Source organism: Salmo trutta, unplaced genomic scaffold (assembly GCF_901001165.1).
Source record: "Salmo trutta unplaced genomic scaffold, fSalTru1.1, whole genome shotgun sequence".
In the NCBI taxonomy this organism is placed as follows: Eukaryota; Metazoa; Chordata; class Actinopteri; order Salmoniformes; family Salmonidae; genus Salmo; species Salmo trutta.
This window is the reverse complement of record NW_021823216.1, coordinates 123598-146426: the sequence shown is the minus strand read 5'-3', so window position 1 is coordinate 146426 and position 22829 is coordinate 123598. Positions and strand designations below refer to the sequence as shown.

Here is a 22829-nt window from a genome sequence, read left to right as displayed (position 1 = left end):
TGTGAGAGTTCCACCCAGACCCAGACTGCTTCCCAAATGGCACTCTGTTCACTATATAGTGACCTACTTTTGACTAGAGCCCTATGGGTAGTGCACTATAAAGAGAATAGCAATAGTGTGCCATTTGGCACGCAGATACTATCTATATTTCCCAGGGTCTCAGAGGAAGACCAGAGGGAAATAATACTCCACTAGTCACCTTCCTGCTACAGAGTCCATCAATGGAACCAACAACCATCCAACAGGGACCCATTCATTCATGGAAAAGTTGTTACTTACCGTTTTCCTCCCGTGTCGATAGGCCCGTGATAAACAACACTGTGTTTCTCATAAGGGAGGCTTCCTGTTTGTAAACTCCTAGTAACAGCCCTAGAGGGGTGAGGCTAGACTGTGAGGCCCTCAGGCAGACCTGGGTTCAAACAGTAGTAGAAATATTTTAAAATACTTTGAGCGTTTGCTTTAGCCTGCCTTGGAATGCCATAATGGGCGGGGTTTGTACTTTTGAGACATTTCAATTGGTTCCATTGCTACAGACAAGCTCAATCGAGTCCAGATAAAGCATGTGAAATTATTTTGAATAGTGTTTGAACCCATGTCTCCCCTCAGGACTGGCCTCTGCATGTCAGGCCTTTCTCTTTCCTGTCTGAAATGATATCTCCCCTGTTTCATTTATACAGTGTTGATGAAAGGGGGGAGAAGGAGGGGGAGGAGGTGAAGGCAGTGTTTCCGGTCTTCAAACAAAGTGGACTGTGAGAATGTTTTGACTGGCGACCTGCGTTCCACCCTGTCACGGGTTATAAAACCAAACCGATGAACAAACAAAACCAGACACAACACACAAATGGTATATAGGTTACCATCACAACGGTAACAGCAGAGTCCACGACAGACTATTGTGCATCTTCTCTCCTCAGAACACACACAGAGACTGTACAAACAAAGACAACTTGGTTCAGTTTCTATGGCGAGCCCTTAGACACTCTGAACGAAACATCCTGTTACCGAAACGAATAAATTATACCTTTTATTTATATTTTCTCTCTTTTTCAATTATTCTGTCTGTCAGTCTGTCGACTCTCTCTCTCTCTCTCCCTCCTGTTCTCTCTCTTCCTCCTGTTCTCCCTCCCTCCCTCCTCATCATCATCAGAGTGGTCTGTGTTCAGGTCTTCCACCTGGTTTCTATTAGAGTTAGTGATCCCTGTCTGGGGCGCAGGTGGTTCAGCATCACAGGAGCATTAGACCAGACAGCCTGCCTGCCTCACTGTTTAGCCAGATGCACTCCAAACCCTCCTCAACGTCAACACAGTGAAACAAACTCAGAGATTGGGAAAATACCATTACATTGAAATTGCTTCAATGTGGGCCCAGAGAGAGAGAGAGAGAGAGGAGAGAGAGAGAGAGAGAGAGAGAGAGAGAGAGGAGAGAGAGAGAGAGAGACAGAGAGGAGAGAGAGAGGAGAGACAGAGAGAGAGAGACAGAGAGAGGAGAGAGAGAGAGAGACAGAGGAGAGACAGAGACAGAGACAGAGGAGAGAGAGAAGAGACAGAGACAGAGACAGAGACAGAGAGAGAGAGAGAGACAGACAGAGACAGAGGAGAGAGACAGAGACAGAGACAGAGAGAGAGACAGAGACAGAGACAGAGAGAGAGAGAGAGAGACGAGAGAGAGAGGAGAGAGAGACAGAGAGAGAGAGAGACAGAGAGACAGAGACAGAGACAGAGAGAGAGAGAGAGAGACAGAGACAGAGACAGAGAGAGACAGAGACAGATAAATACTGTAATGAATATATGCAGTTTAAGGAACAAAAGTCATGAATATGCTGTCTAGTGCAGTCAAACTATATTCATGTATTGGCAATATCAGAGACTCACTTGGACTCTTCTTTTGAGGATGCTGAGATCTCTATACATGGAGACAATATGTTCAGGAGGGACAGAAATAGATATGGGGGTGGAGTTGCAGTTTACATCCAGAATCATATTCCAGCAAAACAACGTAAGGACTTAATGTTGAATGGATTAGAGGCTCTATGGGTACAAGTGTATTTAACACATTTAAAACCTATAGTAGTTGGTTGCTGCTATAGGCCATCTAGTGCTGATGTCAAATATCTTGATGTCATTTGTGAAATGTTGGATAAGGTATCTGATGAAAAGTTATGACATTATCAACCAGGACGTTCACTAATAGGTTCGGTATGACATCATCAACTTGTATGGATCACATTTTTACTAACATGGCTGAACGTTGTTCTAAAGCTGTATCAGTGGCACTAGGTTGTAGTGACCATAAGTTGGTTGCACACACTAGGAAAACTAAAATACCAAAGGCTGGCCCTAAAGTAATCTACCCAAGGTCCTACAGAGGGTTCAATCAGGACTCATTTGTGGATGAGATTAAGAATGTGCATTGGCTAGACGTGTGTAGTAAGGATGATCCTGAAATGTCACTAAGTTTGTTTATGAAATTATTCATGAGTATAGCTGATAAGCACTCCCCTTTAAGAAAATGCACTTTGAGGTCAAACAATGCAACATGGATTGATGATGAGCTAAGAAATGTAATGATTCAATGTTATGATGCCAAAAAAAGTAGCAGATAAATCTGGCACTCTGTTTGATAAGCAAAGTTATTGTAAATGAAGAAATCTAGGTAGGAATTCGAACACGTCCGCATCTTTTGTTGAATCAGAGGGTATATTTATTACAAATCCACATGACATCGCAAATTACTTTCATTAATATTTTACAGGCAAAGTGGACAAGATGAGGAATGCTGTGATTCCAACTGATGGTTCCATGTCATATAGCCTTATAACAGAATGTATGGTGAAGGAGACGCAGCATGTTCGAATTTCACCATGTCATATAGCCTTATAACAGAATGTATGGTGAAGGAGACGCAGCATGTTCGAATTTCACCATGTCATATAGCCTTATAACAGAATGTATGGTGAAGGAGACGCAGCATGTTCGAATTTCACCATGTCATATAGCCTTATAACAGAATGTATGGTGAAGGAGACGCAGCATGTTCGAATTTCACCATGTCATATAGCCTTATAACAGAATGTATGGTGAAGGAGACGCAGCATGTTCGAATTTCACCATGTCATATAGCCTTATAACAGAATGTATGGTGAAGGAGACGCAGCAGGTTCGAATTTCACCAAGTAGAACGGGAAGACGTAGACAGGATGCTGTTGTCTCTTTCGGATGACGGAAGTCACCTGGTATAGATCATATTGACGCCAAATTTCTTAGAGTTACAGCTAACCAAATACCAACCCCAATCGCTCATATTTTTAATAAGTGCTTGATGTGTGGGGTGTTCCCAGAAGTCTGGAAAGAGTCAAAGGTTATTTCACTACCTAAGGATAAAAAAATCTGCATTCACTGGTCCTCAAAGTCGTCATATAAGCTTGCTGCCTGTGTTAAATAAATGATTGGAAAAAATTGTATCTGTACAAATCAAGGATTTTTTCTCATGTAATGGTCTGACAACGGGTTTCCAGCATGCATATAAAGAAGGGCATTCTACGAGTACGGCCTTAGCACAAATGACAGATGATTGGTTAAAGAGTATGGATGACAGGAAGTTAGTTGGTGTAGTGTTGCTAGATTTCAGTGCTGCTTTTGATGTAATTGATCATGAACTGTTACTAGGTCAACTAAAATGTTATGCTTTTAAGTCTGCAGCTCTATCCTGGATGGAAAGTTATCTATTCAGGAGAAGGCAAAAAGTGTTCTTTAATGGTAGCTTTTCAAACAGTAAAGATATACACTGTGGTGTTCCTCAAGGAAGTTGCCTAGGCCCACTTCTCTACTCTCTTTACTAATGATTTACCTTCAGTAATGAACAAAGAAAGAGTGGTCATGTATACTGATGACTCTACAATTTATTAAATTTTTATTTAACCAGGAAGGACTCTTTAAGATTTTAAATCTCTTTTGCAAGAGGGTCCTGGTCCCTGGTCCTATCACACTTAGAGTTATATGGTCAATCCCTGGTCCTATCACACTTAGAGTACTGTCCAGTTATATGGTCAATCCCTGGTTCTATCACACTTAGAGTACTGACCAGTTATATGGTCAATCCCTGGTTCTATCACACTTAGAGTACTGTCCAGTTATATGGTCAATCCCTGGTCCTATCACACTTAGAGTACTGTCCAGTTATATGGTCAATCCCTGGTCCTATCACACTTAGAGTACTGTCCAGTTATATGGTCAATCCCTGGTCCTATCACACTTAGAGTACTGTCCAGTTATATGGTCAATCCCTGGTCCTATCACACTTAGATTACTGTCCGGTTATATGGTCAATCCCTGGTCCTATCACACTTAGAGTACTGTCCAGTTATATGGTCAATCCCTGGTCCTATAACACTTAGAGTACTGACCAGTTATATGGTCAATCCCTGGTCCTATCACACTTAGAGTACTGTCCAGTTATATGGTCAATCCCTGGTTCTATCACACTTAGAGTACTGTCCAGTTACATGGTCAATCCCTGGTCCTATCACACTTAGAGTACTGTCCAGTTATATGGTCAATCCCTGGTCCTATCACACTTAGAGTACTGTCCAGGTATATGGTCAATCCCTGGTTCTATCACACTTAGAGTACTGTCCAGTTATATGGTCAATCCCTGGTTCTATCACACTTAGAGTACTGTCCAGTTATATGGTCAATCCCTGGTCCTATCACACTTAGAGTACTGACCAGTTATATGGTCAATCCCTGGTCCTATCACACTTAGAGTACTGTCCAGTTATATGGTCAATCCCTGGTTCTATCACACTTAGAGTACTGTCCAGTTACATGGTCAATCCCTGGTCCTATCACACTTAGAGTACTGACCAGTTATATGGTCAATCCCTGGTCCTATCACACTTAGAGTACTGTCCAGTTATATGGTCAATCCCTGGTCCTATCACACTTAGAGTACTGTCCAGGTATATGGTCAATCCCTGGTTCTATCACACTTAGAGTACTGTCCAGTTATATGGTCAATCCCTGGTTCTATCACACTTAGAGTACTGTCCAGTTATATGGTCAATCCCTGGTCCTATCACACTTAGAGTACTGTCCAGTTATACGGTCAATCCCTGGTTCTATCACACTTAGATTACTGTCCAGTTATATGGTCAATCCCTGGTCCTATCACACTTAGATTACTGTCCAGTTATACGGTCAATCCCTGGTCCTATCACACTTAGAGTACTGTCCAGTTATATGGTCAATCCCTGGTCCTATCACACTTAGAGTACTGTCCAGTTATATGGTCATCTGCAGCAAAGAAAGATATAAAAAAGCTTCAAATCACTCAAAACAAGGCAGCCAGATTAGCTCTTCATTTCTCTAACCGTATTAATATTATCCAAACGCATCAGAATCTCTCATGGCTTTACGTTAAAAACAAATTACTATCTAGTCTTCTGATTTTCTTTAGGAATGTTATATTATAAAAAAAATCACAGTCTTTTCCAGTCCAGTTAGTACATATTAGCAACACGCATAACCACCAAACCAGACAGGCAAATTCAGGGCAGCTAAAACAACCCAAGCCAAGGACAAATCGATTTAAATCTACAGTTTTATATAGAGCCATAGCTTAATGGAACTCTTTACCAATCCATATTTCTCAGGCAAATAGTAAATCCACCTTCAAGAAAAAAATTCAAGACCATCTAATGCGATAGACCATATGACTGGACAGGAAATAGAAAGAACATCTAATGTGATAGACCATATGACTGGACAGGAAATAAAAAGAACATCTAATGCGATAGACCTTATGACTGGACAGGAAATAGAAAGAACATCTAATGTGATAGACCTTATGACTGGACAGGAAATAAAAAGAACATCTAATGTGATAGACCTTATGACTGGACAGGAAATAGAAAGAACATCTAATGCGATAGACCTTATGACTGGACAGGAAATAGAAAGAACATCTAATGCGATAGACCTTATGACTGGACAGGAAATAGAAAGAACATCTAATGCGATAGACCATATGACTGGACAGGAAATAGAAAGAACATCTAATGTGATAGACCATATGACTGGACAGGAAGTAGAAAGCATCAACTGAACGTTAAATGTGTTTCCTGTCAGGTATTTTAATTATCTGTATTGTCTACTTGTTGAATGTGTGTGAAGTCTTGATTGTGGTTGTTTGTAATGTCTTGTTAATGGGTGTTGGACCCCTGGAAGACTAGCTAGCATTAAGGCGTTAGCTAATGGGGATCCTAATAAAAATATTTTTTTAAATTACAGCGACAGAGAGACAGAGAGAGAGACAGAGACAGAGACACAGAGAGAGAGAGAGAGACAGAGACAGAGACACAGAGAGAGAGACAGAGACAGAGAGATAGAGAGACAAAAAAAGAGCCGTTAAATTCTACAACCACCTAAAAAGAAGCTATTCCCAAACCTTCCATAACAAAGCCATCACCTACAGAGAGATGAACCTGGAGAAGAGCCCCCTAAGCAAGCTGGTCCTGGGGCTCTGCTCACAAACACAAACAGACCCCACAGAGCCCCAGGACAGCAGTTTATTTATTTTCCCTTTTTTAATTTAAATATTTGCACATTGTTACAACACTGTATACATACTGTACATAATATGACATTTGAAATGTCTATTCTTTTGGAACTTGTGTGAGTGTAATATTTAATGTTAACTTTTTATTGTTTAATTCACTTTTGTTTATCCATTTCAATTGCTTTGGCAATGTTAACATATGTTTCCATGCCAACAAAGCCCCTTGAATTGAAATTGAATTGAGATTGAGAGTCTGTCTGTCTGTCTGTCTGTCTGTCTGTCTGTCTGTCTGTCTGTCTGTCTGTCTGTCTGTCTGTGTGTCTGTGTGTCTGTGTGTCTGTGTGTCTGTGTGTTGTGGGAAAAACCTGGTTGGGTCGATATCTCTTTACAAGCCAGGTGATAGTATACCACCACACCATTTGGACAGAGACTGGCCCCTAGGACTAAGACCCCATTTGGACAGAGTGGCCCCTAGGACTAAGACACCATTTGGACAGAGAGTGGCCCCTAGGACTAAGACACCATTTGGACAGAGTGGCCCCTAGGACTAAGACACCATTTGGACAGAGAGTGGCCCCTAGGATTAAGAGCTAATCATGGCTTGGGCTCCCAGTCCCCCTAGTTCGTGGGAGGTTGTTTGGTTGCTTGGTCAGCCTGTGCATCTCTCCAGCAGGAGTGGTCAGGGTTCAGTAGTAGAAATCTGTGCTGCTGGCATGCTGCATACATAGATATCCTGTTGCACCCTGCCAGAAGGTTGTCTCTAATATAGTTAAAACATTGGGAGAACATGTGTATGCCGGTCGTTCGTTTGTATGGAAAAATCTAATCAAATCAAATTGTATTGGTCACATACACATGGTTAGCAGATGTTAATGTGAGTGTAGCGAAACGCTCGTGCTTCTAGTTCCGACCATGCAGTAATATCTAACAAGTAATCTAACAATTTCACAACAACTACCTTATACACACAAGTGTAAAGGAATGAACAAGAATATGTACATATAAATATATGGATGAGCGACGGCCGAACCACATAGGCAAGATGCAGTAGATGGTATAAAGTACAGTATATACATATGAGATGAGTAATGTAGGGTATGTAAACATTATATAAAGTGGACAGCAATTATTACAGAGCCCTGCTCACAACGACCACACACAGAGCCAGAATCAGCATCAACAAATGGCACCTTATTCCCTTTAGAGTGCACTACTTTGACCAGGGCCCAATAGGACTCTGGTCAAAAGTAGTGCACTATACAGGGAATAGGTTCATTTGGGACAACGACAGAGATACATAGACACACTGCAGCAGGAAGGACATAGAACCCTTTCCAAGTGAATAACGAGCATTTGTGTGTTAGTTCTCAGGTTCTAGAGTTCAGATGGAGAATATAATGTCTGTGTGTTAGAACTAAGGTTCTAGAGTTCAGATGGAGAATATAATGTCTGTGTGTTAGAACTAAGGTTCTAGAGCTCAGTTGGAGAATATAATGTCTGTGTGTTAGAACTCAGGTTCTGGAGTTGAGATGGAGAATATAATGTCTGTGTGTTAGAACTCAGGTTCTAGAGCTCAGATGGAGAATATCATGTCTGTGTGTTAGAACTCAGGTTCTAGAGTTCAGATGGAGAATATCATGTCTGTGTGTTAGAACTCAGGTTCTGGAGTTGAGATGGAGAATATAATGTCTGTGTGTTAGAACTCAGGTTCTAGAGATCAGATGGAGAATATCATGTCTGTGTGTTAGAACTCAGGTTCTAGAGATCAGATGGAGAATATAATGTATGTGTGTTAGAACTCAGGTTCTAGAGATCAGATGGAGAATATCATGTCTGTGTGTTAGAACTCAGGTTCTAGAGATCAGATGGAGAATATCATTTCTGTGTGTTAGAACTCAGGTTCTGGAGTTGAGATGGAGAATATCATGTCTGTGTGTTAGAACTCAGGTTCTAGAGATCAGATGGAGAATATCATGTCTGTGTGTTAGAACTCAGGTTCTAGAGATCAGATGGAGAATATCATGTCTGTGTGTTAGAACTCAGGTTCTGGAGTTGAGATGGAGAATATCATGTCTGTGTGTTAGAACTCAGGTTCTAGAGATCAGATGGAGAATATGATGTCTGTGTGTTAGAACTCAGGTTCTAGAGATCAGATGGAGAATATCATGTCTGTGTGTTAGAACTCAGGTTCTAGAGTTCAGATGGAGAATATAATGTCTGTGTGTTAGAACTCAGGTTCTAGAGTTCAGATGGAGAATATCATGTCTGTGTGTTAGAACTCAGGGTCTAGAGCTCAGATGGAGAATATAATGTCTGTGTGTTAGAACTCAGATTCTAGAGATCAGATGGAGAATATAATGTCTGTGTGTTAGAACTCAGGTTCTAGAGTTCAGATGGAGAATATAATGTCTGTGTGTTAGAGCTCAGGTTCTAGAGTTCAGATGGAGAATATCATGTGGATTTTAGTTTTGTTTAATTCCCTCACACAGATATCTGTTATGTAAACGTGGTCATATTTGCGGCTGGGTTAATTAAACAGAAACAGAACCTCGTCATGACTTTGATATTATACGACAAAACAAACACAGTACCACTAAGCCAGGAAGTGTTTTGTTAAATAAACACAGTACTACTAAGCCAGGAAGTGTTTTGTTAAATAAACACAGTACTACTAAGCCAGGAAGTGTTTTGTTAAATAAACACAGTTCCACTAAGCCAGGTAGTGTTTTGTTAAATAAACACAGTACCACTAAGCCAGGAAGTGTTTTGCTAAATAAACACAGTACCACTAAGCCAGGAAGTGTTTTGCTAAATAAACACAGTACTACTAAGCCAGGAAGTGTTTTGTTAAATAAACACAGTACCACTAAGCCAGGAAGTGTTTTGTTAAATAAACACAGTACCACTAAGCCAGGAAGTGTTTTGCTAAATAAACACAGTACTACTAAGCCAGGAAGTGTTTTGTTAAATAAACACAGTACCACTAAGCCAGGAAGTGTTTTGCTAAATAAACACAGTACTACTAAGCCAGGAAGTGTTTTGTTAAATAAACACAGTACTACTAAGCCAGGCAGTGTTTTGTTAAATATACACAGTACTACTAAGCCAGGCAGTGTTTTCAAAGGTACACTACAGTATTCATATTTCTACCAGAGCAGAGGTCTTTCCATGTTGTTCTACAGTAAAGGTATATGCCCTACTTTCTTTCTTTTTCTCTTTCTCTCTCTCTCTTATTTTCTTTCTTTCTTTCTAAATTATGTAATTTATGTAGCACTAAAATTGAGCATAATATACTCACAGAGTATGTATTCTGCATAGAGCTATAACTCTGCTCTTCAATAAAACATATTTGAAATATTTCTACCATGGGCAGTTAGTTTTCCATGTTGTTTTGGATGGTACCAGGAAGAGAGTGTTACTCTGACACCATAAACCACCTGTTGTTGTGGAGACCCAGGATGGTACCAGGAAGAGAGTGTTACTCTGACACCATAAACCACCTGTTGTTGTGGAGACCCAGGATGGTACCAGGAAGAGAGTGTTACTCTGACACCATAAACCACCTGTTGTTGTGGAGACCCAGGATGGTACCAGGAAGAGAGTGTTACTCTGACACCATAAACCACCTGTTGTTGTGGAGACCCAGGATGGTACCAGGAAGAGAGTGTTACTCTGACACCATAAACCACCTGTTGTTGTGGAGACCCAGGATGGTACCAGGAAGAGAGTGTTACTCTGCCACCATCAATGTAACATCCTATGCCTGTGTGGTTTGAAGGTATAGGAACTACACACTTTGTTTTCCCATGTTGTTTTATGGAGAAGCAGCCAGGATAAAGGTCCTATATGTAATACTATGGGGGGAGCTCTAGGTTCGGATGATCATGTGACGATCGGCCCTTTGCTGGGTGGACATGTAAATGTCTAACCATTATCAAAATGACAAATGGATAAAGGAGGTTTGCAAGGCAGGCAGGCAGGCAGGGGGTTAATGAATAGCTCCCAGTCCCTGGAGCTGTAAGGAAGGCAGGCAGGCAGGGGGTTAATGAATAGCTCCCAGTCCCTGGAGCTGTAAGGAAGGCAGGCAGGCAGGGGGTTAATGAATAGCTCCCAGTCCCTGGAGCTGTAAGGAAGGAAGGCAGGCAGGCAGGGGGTTAATGAATAGCTCCCAGTCCCTGGAGCTGTAAGGAAGGCAGACAGGCAGGCAGGGGGTTAATGAATAGCTCCCAGTCCCTGGAGCTGAAGGAAGGCAGGCAGGCAGGGGGTTAATGAATAGCTCCCAGTCCCTGGAGCTGTAAGGAAGGCAGGCAGGCAGGGGGTTAATGAATAGCTCCCAGTCCCTGGAGCTGTAAGGAAGGCAGGCAGGCAGGGGGTTAATGAATAGCTCCCAGTCCCTGGAGCTGTAAGGAAGGCAGGCAGGCAGGGGGTTAATGAATAGCTCCCAGTCCCTGGAGCTGTAAGGCAGGCAGGCAGGGGGTTAATGAATAGCTCCCAGTCCCTGGAGCTGTAAGGAAGGCAGGCAGGCAGGCAGGCAGGGGGTTAATGAATAGCTCCCAGTCCCTGGAGCTGTAAGGAAGGAAGGCAGGCAGGGGGTTAATGAATAGCTCCCAGTCCCTGGAGCTGTAAGGCAGGCAGGCAGGCAGGGGGTTAATGAATAGCTCCCAGTCCCTGGAGCTGTAAGGAAGGCAGGCAGGCAGGGGGTTAATGAATAGCTCCCAGTCCCTGAAGCTGTAAGGAAGGCAGGCAGGCAGGGGGTTAATGAATAGCTCCCAGTCCCTGGAGCTGTAAGGAAGGCAGGCAGGCAGGGGGTTAATGAATAGCTCCCAGTCCCTGGAGCTGTAAGGAAGGCAGACAGGCAGGCAGGGGGTTAATGAATAGCTCCCAGTCCCTGGAGCTGTAAGGAAGGCAGGCAGGCAGGGGGTTAATGAATAGCTCCCAGTCCCTGAAGCTGTAAGGAAGGCAGGCAGGCAGGGGGTTAATGAATAGCTCCCAGTCCCTGGAGCTGTAAGGCAGGCAGGCAGGGGGTTAATGAATAGCTCCCAGTCCCTGGAGCTGTAAGGAAGGCAGGCAGGCAGGCAGGCAGGGGGTTAATGAATAGCTCCCAGTCCCTGGAGCTGTAAGGAAGGAAGGCAGGCAGGGGGTTAATGAATAGCTCCCAGTCCCTGGAGCTGTAAGGCAGGCAGGCAGGCAGGGGGTTAATGAATAGCTCCCAGTCCCTGGAGCTGTAAGGAAGGCAGGCAGGCAGGGGGTTAATGAATAGCTCCCAGTCCCTGAAGCTGTAAGGAAGGCAGGCAGGCAGGGGGTTAATGAATAGCTCCCAGTCCCTGGAGCTGTAAGGAAGGCAGGCAGGCAGGGGGTTAATGAATAGCTCCCAGTCCCTGGAGCTGTAAGGAAGGCAGACAGGCAGGCAGGGGGTTAATGAATAGCTCCCAGTCCCTGGAGCTGTAAGGAAGGCAGGCAGGCAGGGGGTTAATGAATAGCTCCCAGTCCCTGAAGCTGTAAGGAAGGCAGGCAGGCAGGGGGTTAATGAATAGCTCCCAGTCCCTGGAGCTGAATAGATGTCATGTGACACATGGAGAGTTAATGTGAGCGCTCCTCACCCCCGCAGGGTGGAGACAGACAGGACAGAGACCCCTCCCTGAGGAGAATATGCCGGCTGTGTCCGAGCAGCTGCTGCCATTACTGATACACTATTCTTTATGGGGGGTGGAGGAACACCCCCACATCCACAACAATCTGGAAGACAAACGTTTCATAGTTACCCACAAGTCTCTCTGTTACCCACACGTCTCTCTGTTACCCACACGTCTCTCTGTTACCCACAAGTCTCTCTGTTACCCACACGTCTCTCTGTTACCCACACGTCTCTCTGTTACCCACACGTCTCTCTGTTACCCACACGTCTCTCTGTTACCCACACGTCTCTCTGTTACCCACACGTCTCTCTGTTCTCTCTGTTACCCACACGTCTCTCTGTTCTCTCTGTTACCCACACGTCTCTCTGTTACCCACAAGTCTCTCTGTCACCCACAAGTCTCTCTGTTACCACACGTCTCTCTGTTACCCACAGGTCTCTCTGTTCTCTCTGTTACCCACAAGTCTCTCTGTTACCCACATGTCTCTGTTACCCACACGTCTCTCTGTTACCCACATGTCTCTGTTACCCACACGTCTCTCTGTTACCCACAAGTCTCTCTGTTACCACACGTCTCTCTGTTACCCACATGTCTCTCTGTTACCCACAAGTCTCTCCGTTACCCACACGTCTCTCTGTTACCCCACGTCTCTCTGTTACCCACACGTCTCTCTGTTCTCTCTGTTACCCACAAGTCTCTCTGTTACCCACATGTCTCTGTTACCCACAAGTCTCTCTGTTACCCACACGTCTCTCTGTTACCCACACGTCTCTCTGTTCTCTCTGTTACCCACACGTCTCTCTGTTACCCACATGTCTCTGTTACCCACAAGTCTCTCTGTTACCCACACGTCTCTCTGTTCTCTCTGTTACCCACACGTCTCTCTGTTACCCACATGTCTCTGTTACCCACACGTCTCTCTGTTACCACACATCTCTCTGTTATCCACAAGTCTCTCTGTTACCCACATGTCTCTGTTACCCACACGTCTCTCTGTTACCCACAAGTCTCTCTGTTACCCACAAGTCTCTCTGTTACCCACAAGTCTCTCTGTTACCACACGTCTCTCTGTTACCACACGTCTCTCTGTTACCCACACGTCTCTCTGTTACCCACACGTCTCTCTGTTACCCACACGTCTCTCTGTTCTCTCTGTTACCCACAAGTCTCTCTGTTACCCACATGTCTCTGTTACCCACAAGTCTCTCTGTTACCCACAAGTCTCTCTGTTACCCACACGTCTCTCTGTTCTCTCTGTTACCCACAAGTCTCTCTGTTACCCACATGTCTCTGTTACCCACAAGTCTCTCTGTTACCCACAAGTCTCTCTGTTACCCACATGTCTCTGTTACCCACAAGTCTCTCTGTCACCCACAAGTCTCTCTGTTACCCACACGTCTCTCTGTTACCCACATGTCTCTGTTACCCACAAGTCTCTCTGTTACCCACAAGTCTCTCTGTTACCCACACGTTTCTCTGTTACCACACGTCTCTCTGTCACCCACAAGTCTCTCTGTTACCCACACGTCTCTCTGTTACCCACAAGTCTCTCTGTCACCCACACGTCTCTCTGTTACCACAAGTCTCTCTGTCACCCACACGTCTCTCTGTTACCCACACGTCTCTCTGTTCTCTCTGTTACCCACACGTCTCTCTGTTACCCACAAGTCTCTCTGTTACCACACGTCTCTCTGTTACCACACGTCTCTCTGTTACCCACACGTCTCTCTGTTCTCTCTGTTACCCACAAGTCTCTCTGTTACCCACATGTCTCTGTTACCCACAAGTCTCTCTGTTACCCACAAGTCTCTCTGTTACCACACGTCTCTCTGTTACCACACGTCTCTCTGGTACCAAGCCCCTCTAAATGCTAAATTAATGGACATGTAAAAGCCATGGGAGTGTGTGATTTTTGGAGGGAATCTCCTAACAGGGAATATATTTAACTACATGACAAATAGTATATTCCGTGTTAGGAGATTCCTTTAATGAACCAGCCAGCCAACCAGCCAGCCAGCCAGCCAACCAGCAAGCCAAACAACCAAACAGCCAGCCAGCCAACCAGCCAGCCAACCAACCAACCAGCCAGCCAGCCAACCAACCAGCAAGCCAGCCAGCCAACCAGCAAGCCAACCTTCCAACCAACCAGCCAACCAGCCAGCCAACCAACCAACCAGCCAGCCGGCCAACCAACCAGCAAGCCAGCCAGCCAACCAACCAGCCAAACAGCCAACCAACCAAACAGCCAACCAACCAACCAGCCAACCAACCAACCAGCCAACCAACCAACCAACCAGCCAAACAGCCAACCAACCAACCAACCAGCCAGACAGGCAACTAGCCAACCAACCAGCCAGCCAGCCAGCCAACCAACCAGCCAACCAACCAGCCAGACAGGCAACTAGCCAGCCAGCCAACCAACCAGCCAACCAGCCAACCAACCAGCCAGCCAACCAACCAGCCAGCCAGCCAGCCAGCCAACCAAACAGCCAACCAACTAGCCAGCCAACCAACCAGCCAACCAACCAGCCAAACAGCCAACCAACCAACCAGCCAAACAGCCAGCCAGCCAACCAACCAGCCAGCCAGACAGGCAACTAGCCAGCCAACCAGCCAGCCAACCAGCAAGCCAACCTTTCAACCAACCAGACAACCAACCAGCCAGCCAACCAACCGGCCAAACAGCCAAACAGCCAACCAACCAGCCAACCAACCAGCCAACCAACCAACCAGCCAAACAACCAACCAGCAAGCCAACCTTCCAACCAACCAGCCAGCCAACCAGCAAGCCAACCTTCCAACCAACCAGCCAACCAACCAACCAGCCAAACAGCCAACCAACCAACCAACCAGCCAACCAACCAACCAACCAACCAGCCAAACAGCCAACCAGCAAGCCAACCTTCCAACCAACCAGCCAGCCAACCAGCAAGCCAACCTTCCAACCAACCAGCCAACCAACCAACCAGCCAGCCAACCAACTAGCCAACGGCTTCTGGTACGCTTCAGAGCACCCAGACCGTAAAAACATCTATTTATGCATGTGAATGACTTTTAGTCAGGCAAACAATTAACTGAGAGAGAAAGAAGCAGAGAGAGAGAGAGAGCAAGAGAGCAGTGGCCCACTTCTAGAGCTGTAAGGAAAACTCTCTGTGTTGTGTGACTGTCAGTGGCAAAAGAAGGAGGGAGGGAAGAGTATGGAGAAGAGAGATGTAGGGAGGGAGGAGGAGGGAGAAGAGAGATGTAGGGAGGGAGGAGGAGGGAGAAGAGAGATGTAGGAGGGAGGAGGAGGAGAAGAGAGATGTAGGGAGGGAGGAGGAGGGAGAAGAGAGATGTAGGGAGGGAGGAGGAGGGAGAAGAGAGATGTAGGGAGGGAGGAGGAGGGAGAAGAGAGATGTAGGGAGGGAGGAGTAGGGAGAAGAGAGATGTAGGGAGGGAGGAGGAGGGAGAAGAGAGATGTAGGGAGGGAGGAGGAGGGAGAAGAGAGATGTAGGGAGGGAGGAGTAGGGAGAAGAGAGATGTAGGGAGGGAGGAGTAGGGAGAAGAGAGATGTAGGGAGGGAGGAGTAGGGAGAAGAGAGATGTAGGGAGGGAGGAGTAGGGAGAAGAGAGATGTAGGGAGGGAGGAGTAGGGAGAAGAGAGATGTAGGGAGGGAGGAGGAGGGAGAAGAGAGATGTAGGGAGGGAGGAGTAGGGAGAAGAGAGATGTAGGGAGGGAGGAGTAGGGAGAAGAGAGATGTAGGGAGGGAGGAGGAGGGAGAAGAGAGATGTAGGGAGGGAGGAGTAGGGAGAAGAGAGATGTAGGGAGGGAGGAGGAGGGAGAAGAGAGATGTAGGGAGGGAGGAGGAGGGAGAAGAGAGATGTAGGGAGGGAGGAGTAGGGAGAAGAGAGATGTAGGGAGGGAGGAGTAGGGAGAAGAGAGATGTAGGGAGGGAGGAGTAGGGAGAAGAGAGATGTAGGGAGGGAGGAGGAGGGAGAAGAGAGATGTAGGGAGGGAGGAGTAGGGAGAAGAGAGATGTAGGGAGGGAGGAGTAGGGAGAAGAGAGATGTAGGGAGGGAGGAGTAGGGAGAAGAGAGATGTAGGGAGGGAGGAGGAGGGAGAAGAGAGATGTAGGGGAGGGAGGAGTAGGGAGAAGAGAGATGTAGGGAGGGAGAAGGAGGGAGAAGAGAGATGTAGGGAGGGAGGAGTAGGGAGAAGAGAGATGTAGGGAGGGAGGAGTAGGGAGAAGAGAGATGTAGGGAGGGAGGAGTAGGGAGAAGAGAGATGTAGGGAGGGAGGAGGAGGGAGAAGAGAGATGTAGGGAGGGAGGAGTAGGGAGAAGAGAGATGTAGGGAGGGAGGAGTAGGGAGAAGAGAGATGTAGGGAGGGAGGAGGAGGGAGAAGAGAGATGTAGGGAGGGAGGAGTAGGGAGAAGAGAGATGTAGGGAGGGAGGAGTAGGGAGAAGAGAGATGTAGGGAGGGAGGAGGAGGGAGAAGAGAGATGTAGGGAGGGAGGAGTAGGGAGAAGAGAGATGTAGGGAGGGAGGAGTAGGGAGAAGAGAGATGTAGGGAGGGAGGAGTAGGGAGAAGAGAGATGTAGGGAGGGAGAAGGAGGGAGAAGAGAGATGTAGGGAGGGAGGAGTAGGGAGAAGAGAGATGTAGGGAGGGAGGAGTAGGGAGAAGAGAGATGTAGGGAGGGAGGAGGAGGGAGAAGAGAGATGTAGGGAGGGAGGAGTAGGGAGAAGAGAGATGTAGGGAGGGAGGAGGAGGGAGAAGAGAGATGTAGGGAGGGAGGAGTAGGGAGAAGAGAGATGTAGGGAGGGAGGAGGAGGGAGAAGAGAGATGTAGGGAGGGAGGAGGAGGGAGAAGAGAGATGTAGGGAGGGAGGAGGAGGGAGTAGAGATGTTGGGAGGGAGGAGGAGGGAGAAGAGAGATGTAGGGAGGGAGGAGGAGGGAGAAGAGAGATGTATGGAGGGAGGAGGAGGGAGAAGAAAGATGTAGGGAGGGAGAAGGAGGGAGAAGAGAGATGGAGGGAGGAGGAAGGAGAAGAGAGATGTAGGGAGAGAGGAGGAGGGAGAAGAGAGATGGAGGGAGGAGGAAGGAGAAGAGAGATGTAGGGAGGGAGGAGGAGAGAGAAGAGAGGGAGAGAGGAGGAGGGAGAAGAGAGGGAGGGATGAGGAGGGAGAAGAGAGATGGAGGGTGGAGGAGGGACAAGAGAGATGGGGGGAGGGAGGAGGGAGAAGAGAGATGGAGGGAGGAGGAGGGAGAAGAGAGATGGAGGGAGGGAGGAGGGGGGAGAAGAGAGGGAGGGAGAAGGAGGGAGAAGAGAGGGAGGGAGGAGGAGCTAGAAGAGAGATGGAGGGAGGAGGAGGGAGAAGAGAGATGGAGGGAGGGAGGAGGAGGGAGAAGAGAGATGTAGGGAGGGAGGAGGAGGGAGAAGAGAGATGTAGGGAGGGAGGAGGAGGGAGAAGAGAGATGTAGGGAGGGAGGAGGAGGGAGAAGAGAGATGGAGGGAGGGAGGAGGAGGGAGAAGAGAGATGAACAGGGCAAAGAATCTCCAAATGGCAGTAGTTGTCTACATGATAATGAGAGGTCAACTTACAGAGTCTCCAGGCTGTGAAGGCCGTCAAAGCACTGCGTTCCCAGGGTGCGGATTCTATTGTTATTGAGATGCCTGCAGAGGAATGCAAAGAGAACAGTCAGAGAGACACACCCACACAGCCCGGGACAGGACAGCTGATTGGCTGGGGAGGGAAAACAAAGGGAGGGGGAGGGGGGTTGGAGACTGGGGAGAGGGTGAGGGCGGGGTGAGGAGGAGGGAGAGGGTGAGGAGGAGGAAGAATGGGGGAATCTGCCCCCTTGTCTCCTTGTTCCTCCCCAAGGCTTCACTCATTACATACAAATGAGTGGCAGTGTATAGGAGAGTTGCATACTGTATGATTAGACAGAGCAGTGTGGAGGGATGTGGAGGGATGTTTGCTACGCAGAATAACAAAGCTGTTAAATGGTATATGACGAGAGAAGGATAACAACATGAAACTTAACGCTAACTGAGACTGACACAGAACATAACGAAGACAGGAAGAGAACAAGTCCTTTTGACCAGTTCAATGACGAATGAAATGAAACCTTCTGGGGGAAAAACAAATCAACAGACATGGTTGTCAGTAACTGTTGCTCATCGTTTTAGTGGAAGTGGCTCTGTCAACTGTCTGGAAGTGGCTCTGTCAACTGTCTGGAAGTGGCTCTGTCAACTGTCTGGAAGTGGCTCTGTCAACTGTCTGGAAATGGAAGTGGCTCTGTCAACTGTCTGGAAGTGGCTCTGTCAACTGTCTGGAAGTGGCTCTGTCAACTGTCTGGAAATGGAAGTGGCTCTGTCAACTGTCTGGAAATGGAAGTGGCTCTGTCAACTGTCTGGAAGTGGCTCTGTCAACTGTCTGGAAGTGGCTCTGTCAACTGTCTGGAAGTGGCTCTGTCAACTGTCTGGAAGTGACTCTGTCAACTGTCTGGAAGTGGCTCTGTCAACTGTCTGGAAGTGGAAGTGGCTCTGTCAACTGTCTGGAAGTGGCTCTGTCAACTGTCTGGAAGTAGCTCTGTCAACTGTCTGCAAGTGTCTCTGTCAACTGTCTAGAAGAGGCTCTGTCAACTGTCTGGAAGTGGCTCTGTCAACTGTCTGGAAGTGGAAGTGGCTCTGTCAACTGTCTGGAAGTGGCTCTGTCAACTGTCTGGAAGTGTCTCTGTCAACTGTCTGGAAGTGTCTCTGTCAACTGTCTGGAAGTGGAAGTGGCTCTGTCAACTGTCTGGAAGTGGCTCTGTCAACTGTCTGGAAGTAGCTCTGTCAACTGTCTGCAAGTGTCTCTGTCAACTGTCTGGAAGTGGTTCTGTCAACTGTCTGGAAGTGGCTCTGTCAACTGTCTGGAAGTGGCTCTGTCAACTGTCTAGAAGAGGCTCTGTCAACTGTCTGGAAGTGGCTCAGTCAACTGTCTGGAAGTGGCTCTGTCAACTGTCTGGAAGTGCCTCTGTCAACTGTCTGGAAGTGGCTCTGTCAACTGTCTGGAAGTGGCTCTGTCAACTGTCTGGAAGTGGAAGTGGCTCTGTCAACTGTCTGGAAGTGGCTCTGTCAACTGTCTGGAAGTGGCTCTGTCAACTGTCTGGAAGTGACTCTGTCAACTGTCTGGAAATGGAAGTGACTCTGTCAACTGTCTGGAAGTGTCTCTGTCAACTGTCTGGAAGTGGCTCTGTCAACTGTCTGGAAGTGGCTCTGTCAACTGTCTGGAAGTGGCTCTGTCAACTGTCTGGAAGTGGAAGTGGCTCTGTCAACTGTCTGGAAGTGGAAGTGGCTCTGGGAGCTGTCTGGCCCCAGGACACAGTCAGCCCACAACCCTCTCTATATCTCTTCTGTCTCTGACCCCAGGACACAGTCAGCCCACAACCCTCTCTATATCTCTTCTGTCTCTGACCCCAGGACACAGTCAGCCCACAACCCTCTCTATATCTCTACTGTCTCTGACCCCAGGAGACAGTTAGCCCACAACCCTCTCTATATCTCTACTGTCTCTGACCCCAGGAGACAGTTAGCCCACAACCCTCTCTATATCTCTACTGTCTCTGGCCCCAGGACACAGTCAGCCCACAACCCTCTCTATATCTCTTCTGTCTCTGACCCCAGGACACAGTCAGCCCACAACCCTCTCTATATCTCTTCTGTCTCTGACCCCAGGACACAGTCAGCCCACAACCCTCTCTATATCTCTACTGTCTCTGACCCCAGGAGACAGTTAGCCCACAACCCTCTCTATATCTCTACTGTCTCTGACCCCAGTACACAGTCAGCCCACAACTCTCTCTATATCTCTACTGTCTCTGACCCCAGGACACAGTTAGCCCACAACCCTCTCTATATCTCTACTGTCTCTGACCCCAGGACACAGTCAGCCCACAACCCTCTCTATATCTCTACTGTCTCTGACCCCAGGACACAGTCAGCCCACAACCCTCTCTATATCTCTTCTGTCTCTGACCCCAGGACACAGTCAGCCCACAACCCTCTCTATATCTCTACTGTCTCTGACCCCAGGGCACAGTCAGCCCACAACCCTCTCTATATCTCTACTGTCTCTGACCCCAGGGCACAGTCAGCCCACAACCCTCTCTATATCTCTTCTGTCTCTGACCCCAGGACACAGTCAGCCCACAACCCTCTCTATATCTCTACTGTCTCTGACCCCAGGACACAGTCAGCCCACAACCCTCTCTATATCTCTTCTGTCTCTGACCCCAGTACACAGTCAGCCCACTGCTGGGCATATAATATCATAGAGGATATCTATCAATTCAATTCAATTCAAGGGGTTTTATTGTCATGGGAAACATATGTTAACATTGCCAAAGCAAGTGAGGTAGATAATAAACAAAACTGAAATAAACAATAAAAATTAACAGAAAACATTACACATACAGAAGTTTCAAAAGAATAATGACATTACAAATGTCATATTATGTATATATACAGTGTTGTAACAATGTACACATGGTTAAAATAAACAAGGGAAAATAAATAAGCATAAATATAGGTTGTATTTACAATGGTGTTTGTTCTTCACTGGTTGCCCTTTTCTTGTGGCAACAGGTGACATATCTTGCTGCTGTGATGTCACACTGTGGTATTTCACCCAGTAGATATGGGAGTTTATCAAAATTGGGTTTGTTTTCAAAGTCTTTGTGGATCTGTGTAACCTGAGGGAAATATGTGTCTCTAATATGGTCCTACATTTGGCAGGAGGTTAGGAAGTGCAGCTCAGTTTCCACCTCATTTTGTGGGCAGTGTGCACATAGCCTGTCTTCTCTTGAGAGCCAGGTCTGCCTACGGCGGCCTTTCTCAATAGCAAGGCTATGCTCACTGAGTCTGTACATAGTCAAAGCTTTCCTTAAGTTTGGGTCAATCTGCCACTGTGTACTCTCTGTTTAGGGCCAAATAGCATTCTAATTTGCTCAGTTTTTTTGTTAATTCTTTCCAATGTGTCAAGTAATTATCTTTTTGTTTTCTCATGACTTGGTTGGGTCTAATTGTGCTGCTGTCCAGGGGCTCTGTGGGGTCTGTTTGTGTTTGTGAACAGAGCCCCAGGACCAGCTCGCTTAAGGGACTCTTCTCCAGGTTCACATCTCTGTAAATGATGGCTTTGTTATGAAGGTTGGGGAATCGCTGCCTTTTAGGTGGTTGTAGAATTTAACGGCTCTTTTGTGGATTTTAAAAATTAGTGGGTATCGGCCTAATTCTGCTCTGCATTATTTGGTGTTTTACGTTGTACACGGAGGATATTTTTGTAGAATTCTGCATGCAGAGTCTCAATTTGGTGTTTGTCCCATTTTGTGAATTCTTGGTTGATGAGCGGACCCCAGACCTCACAACCATAAAGGGCAATGGGTTCTATAACTGATTCAAGTATTTTTTGCCAGATCCTAATTGGTATGTTGAATTTTATGTTCCTTTTGATGGCATAGAAGACCCTTCTTGCCTTGTCTCTCAGATCGTTTACAGCTTTGTGGAAATTACCTGTGGCGCTGATGTTTAGGCCAAGGTATGTATCGTTTTTTGTGTGCTGCAGGGCAACGGTGTTTAGATGGAATTTGTATTTGTGGTCCTGGCGACTGGACCTTTTTTGGAACACCATTATTTTGGTCTTACTGAGATTTACTGTCTACCCTGAGTGTGTGTGTGTGTGTGTGTGTGTGTGTGTGTGTGTGTGTGTGTGTGTGTGTGTGTGTGTGTGTGTGTTTGTGTGTGGTTGTGTGTGTGGTTGTGTGTGTGGTTGTGTGTGTGGTTGTGTGTGTGTGGTTGTGGTTGTATGTGTGTGGTTGTATGTGTGTGGTTGTGTGTGTGTGTGTGTGTGTGTGTGTGTGGTGTGTGTGTGTGTGTGTGTGTGTGTGTGTGTGTGTGTGTGTGTGTGTGTGTGTATGTGTGTGTGTGTGTGTGTGTGTGTGTGTATGTGTTTGTGGTTGGTTGGGTGGGTGGGTTGGTTGGTTGGTTGGGCGGAGGTTATTACGAGGCCTTGGAAGGGGCAGAGATCCAGCCTAGACCGGGGCTGCTGTGGAGAGCGGATGCCCCTGGGCACCAAAGACTTTGTGGCGGACGGAAGTTTGCCAGGAAAACAATCAGCCCCATCCCCCATCTCCTCTTCTCCTGGTCCTACTCTCTACCTCTGCCTGTCTAATGCTATCTGTGCTGCTTGCCCTGGACACGGTGAATCAGCCCTGCGAGCTTCCTTCCTTCCTCCCAGGCTCTTAGGCCTGGCCGCATCGCATGGACCAACACACAGTCACACTGTGATTACCTCCACACACTGCTGGGAGCTGGGACAGACAGACAGACATCACCTCACTCACATCACCAGATTCAGACCAGATTCAGATCAGGTTCAGATCAGATCAGATTCAGATCAGATTAAGATCAGATTGGAGAAAACTACCTCTATGAAGGTGATTTTCTCTGTGTTTTATATACATTTCCACACTATGAAGTTGGAATAATACTGTAGAATTGTGAAAATTATGATAATGTCCTTTTAGTGTAAGAGCTGTTTGAAAAGACCACCTGAAATGTCCGCCTGTTTTGATGGGATGGAGTTTTGGCCTGCCTATTGACATCACCAGGCAGTAAAT

General features: G+C 46.6%; 1 protein-coding gene across 1 annotated transcript in view; it reads right to left on the bottom strand.

Moving 5' to 3' along the window:
- LOC115189731 (leucine-rich repeat-containing G-protein coupled receptor 5) overlaps window positions 1-22829 on the bottom strand; it is a 653393-nt gene that overhangs the window by 562440 nt on the left and 68124 nt on the right. Inside the window, exon 5 of the mRNA XM_029748273.1 lies at window positions 17773-17844. Within this exon, the coding sequence (XP_029604133.1) occupies window positions 17773-17844 (72 nt within the window). The remainder of the gene's footprint in view (window positions 1-17772; window positions 17845-22829) is intronic.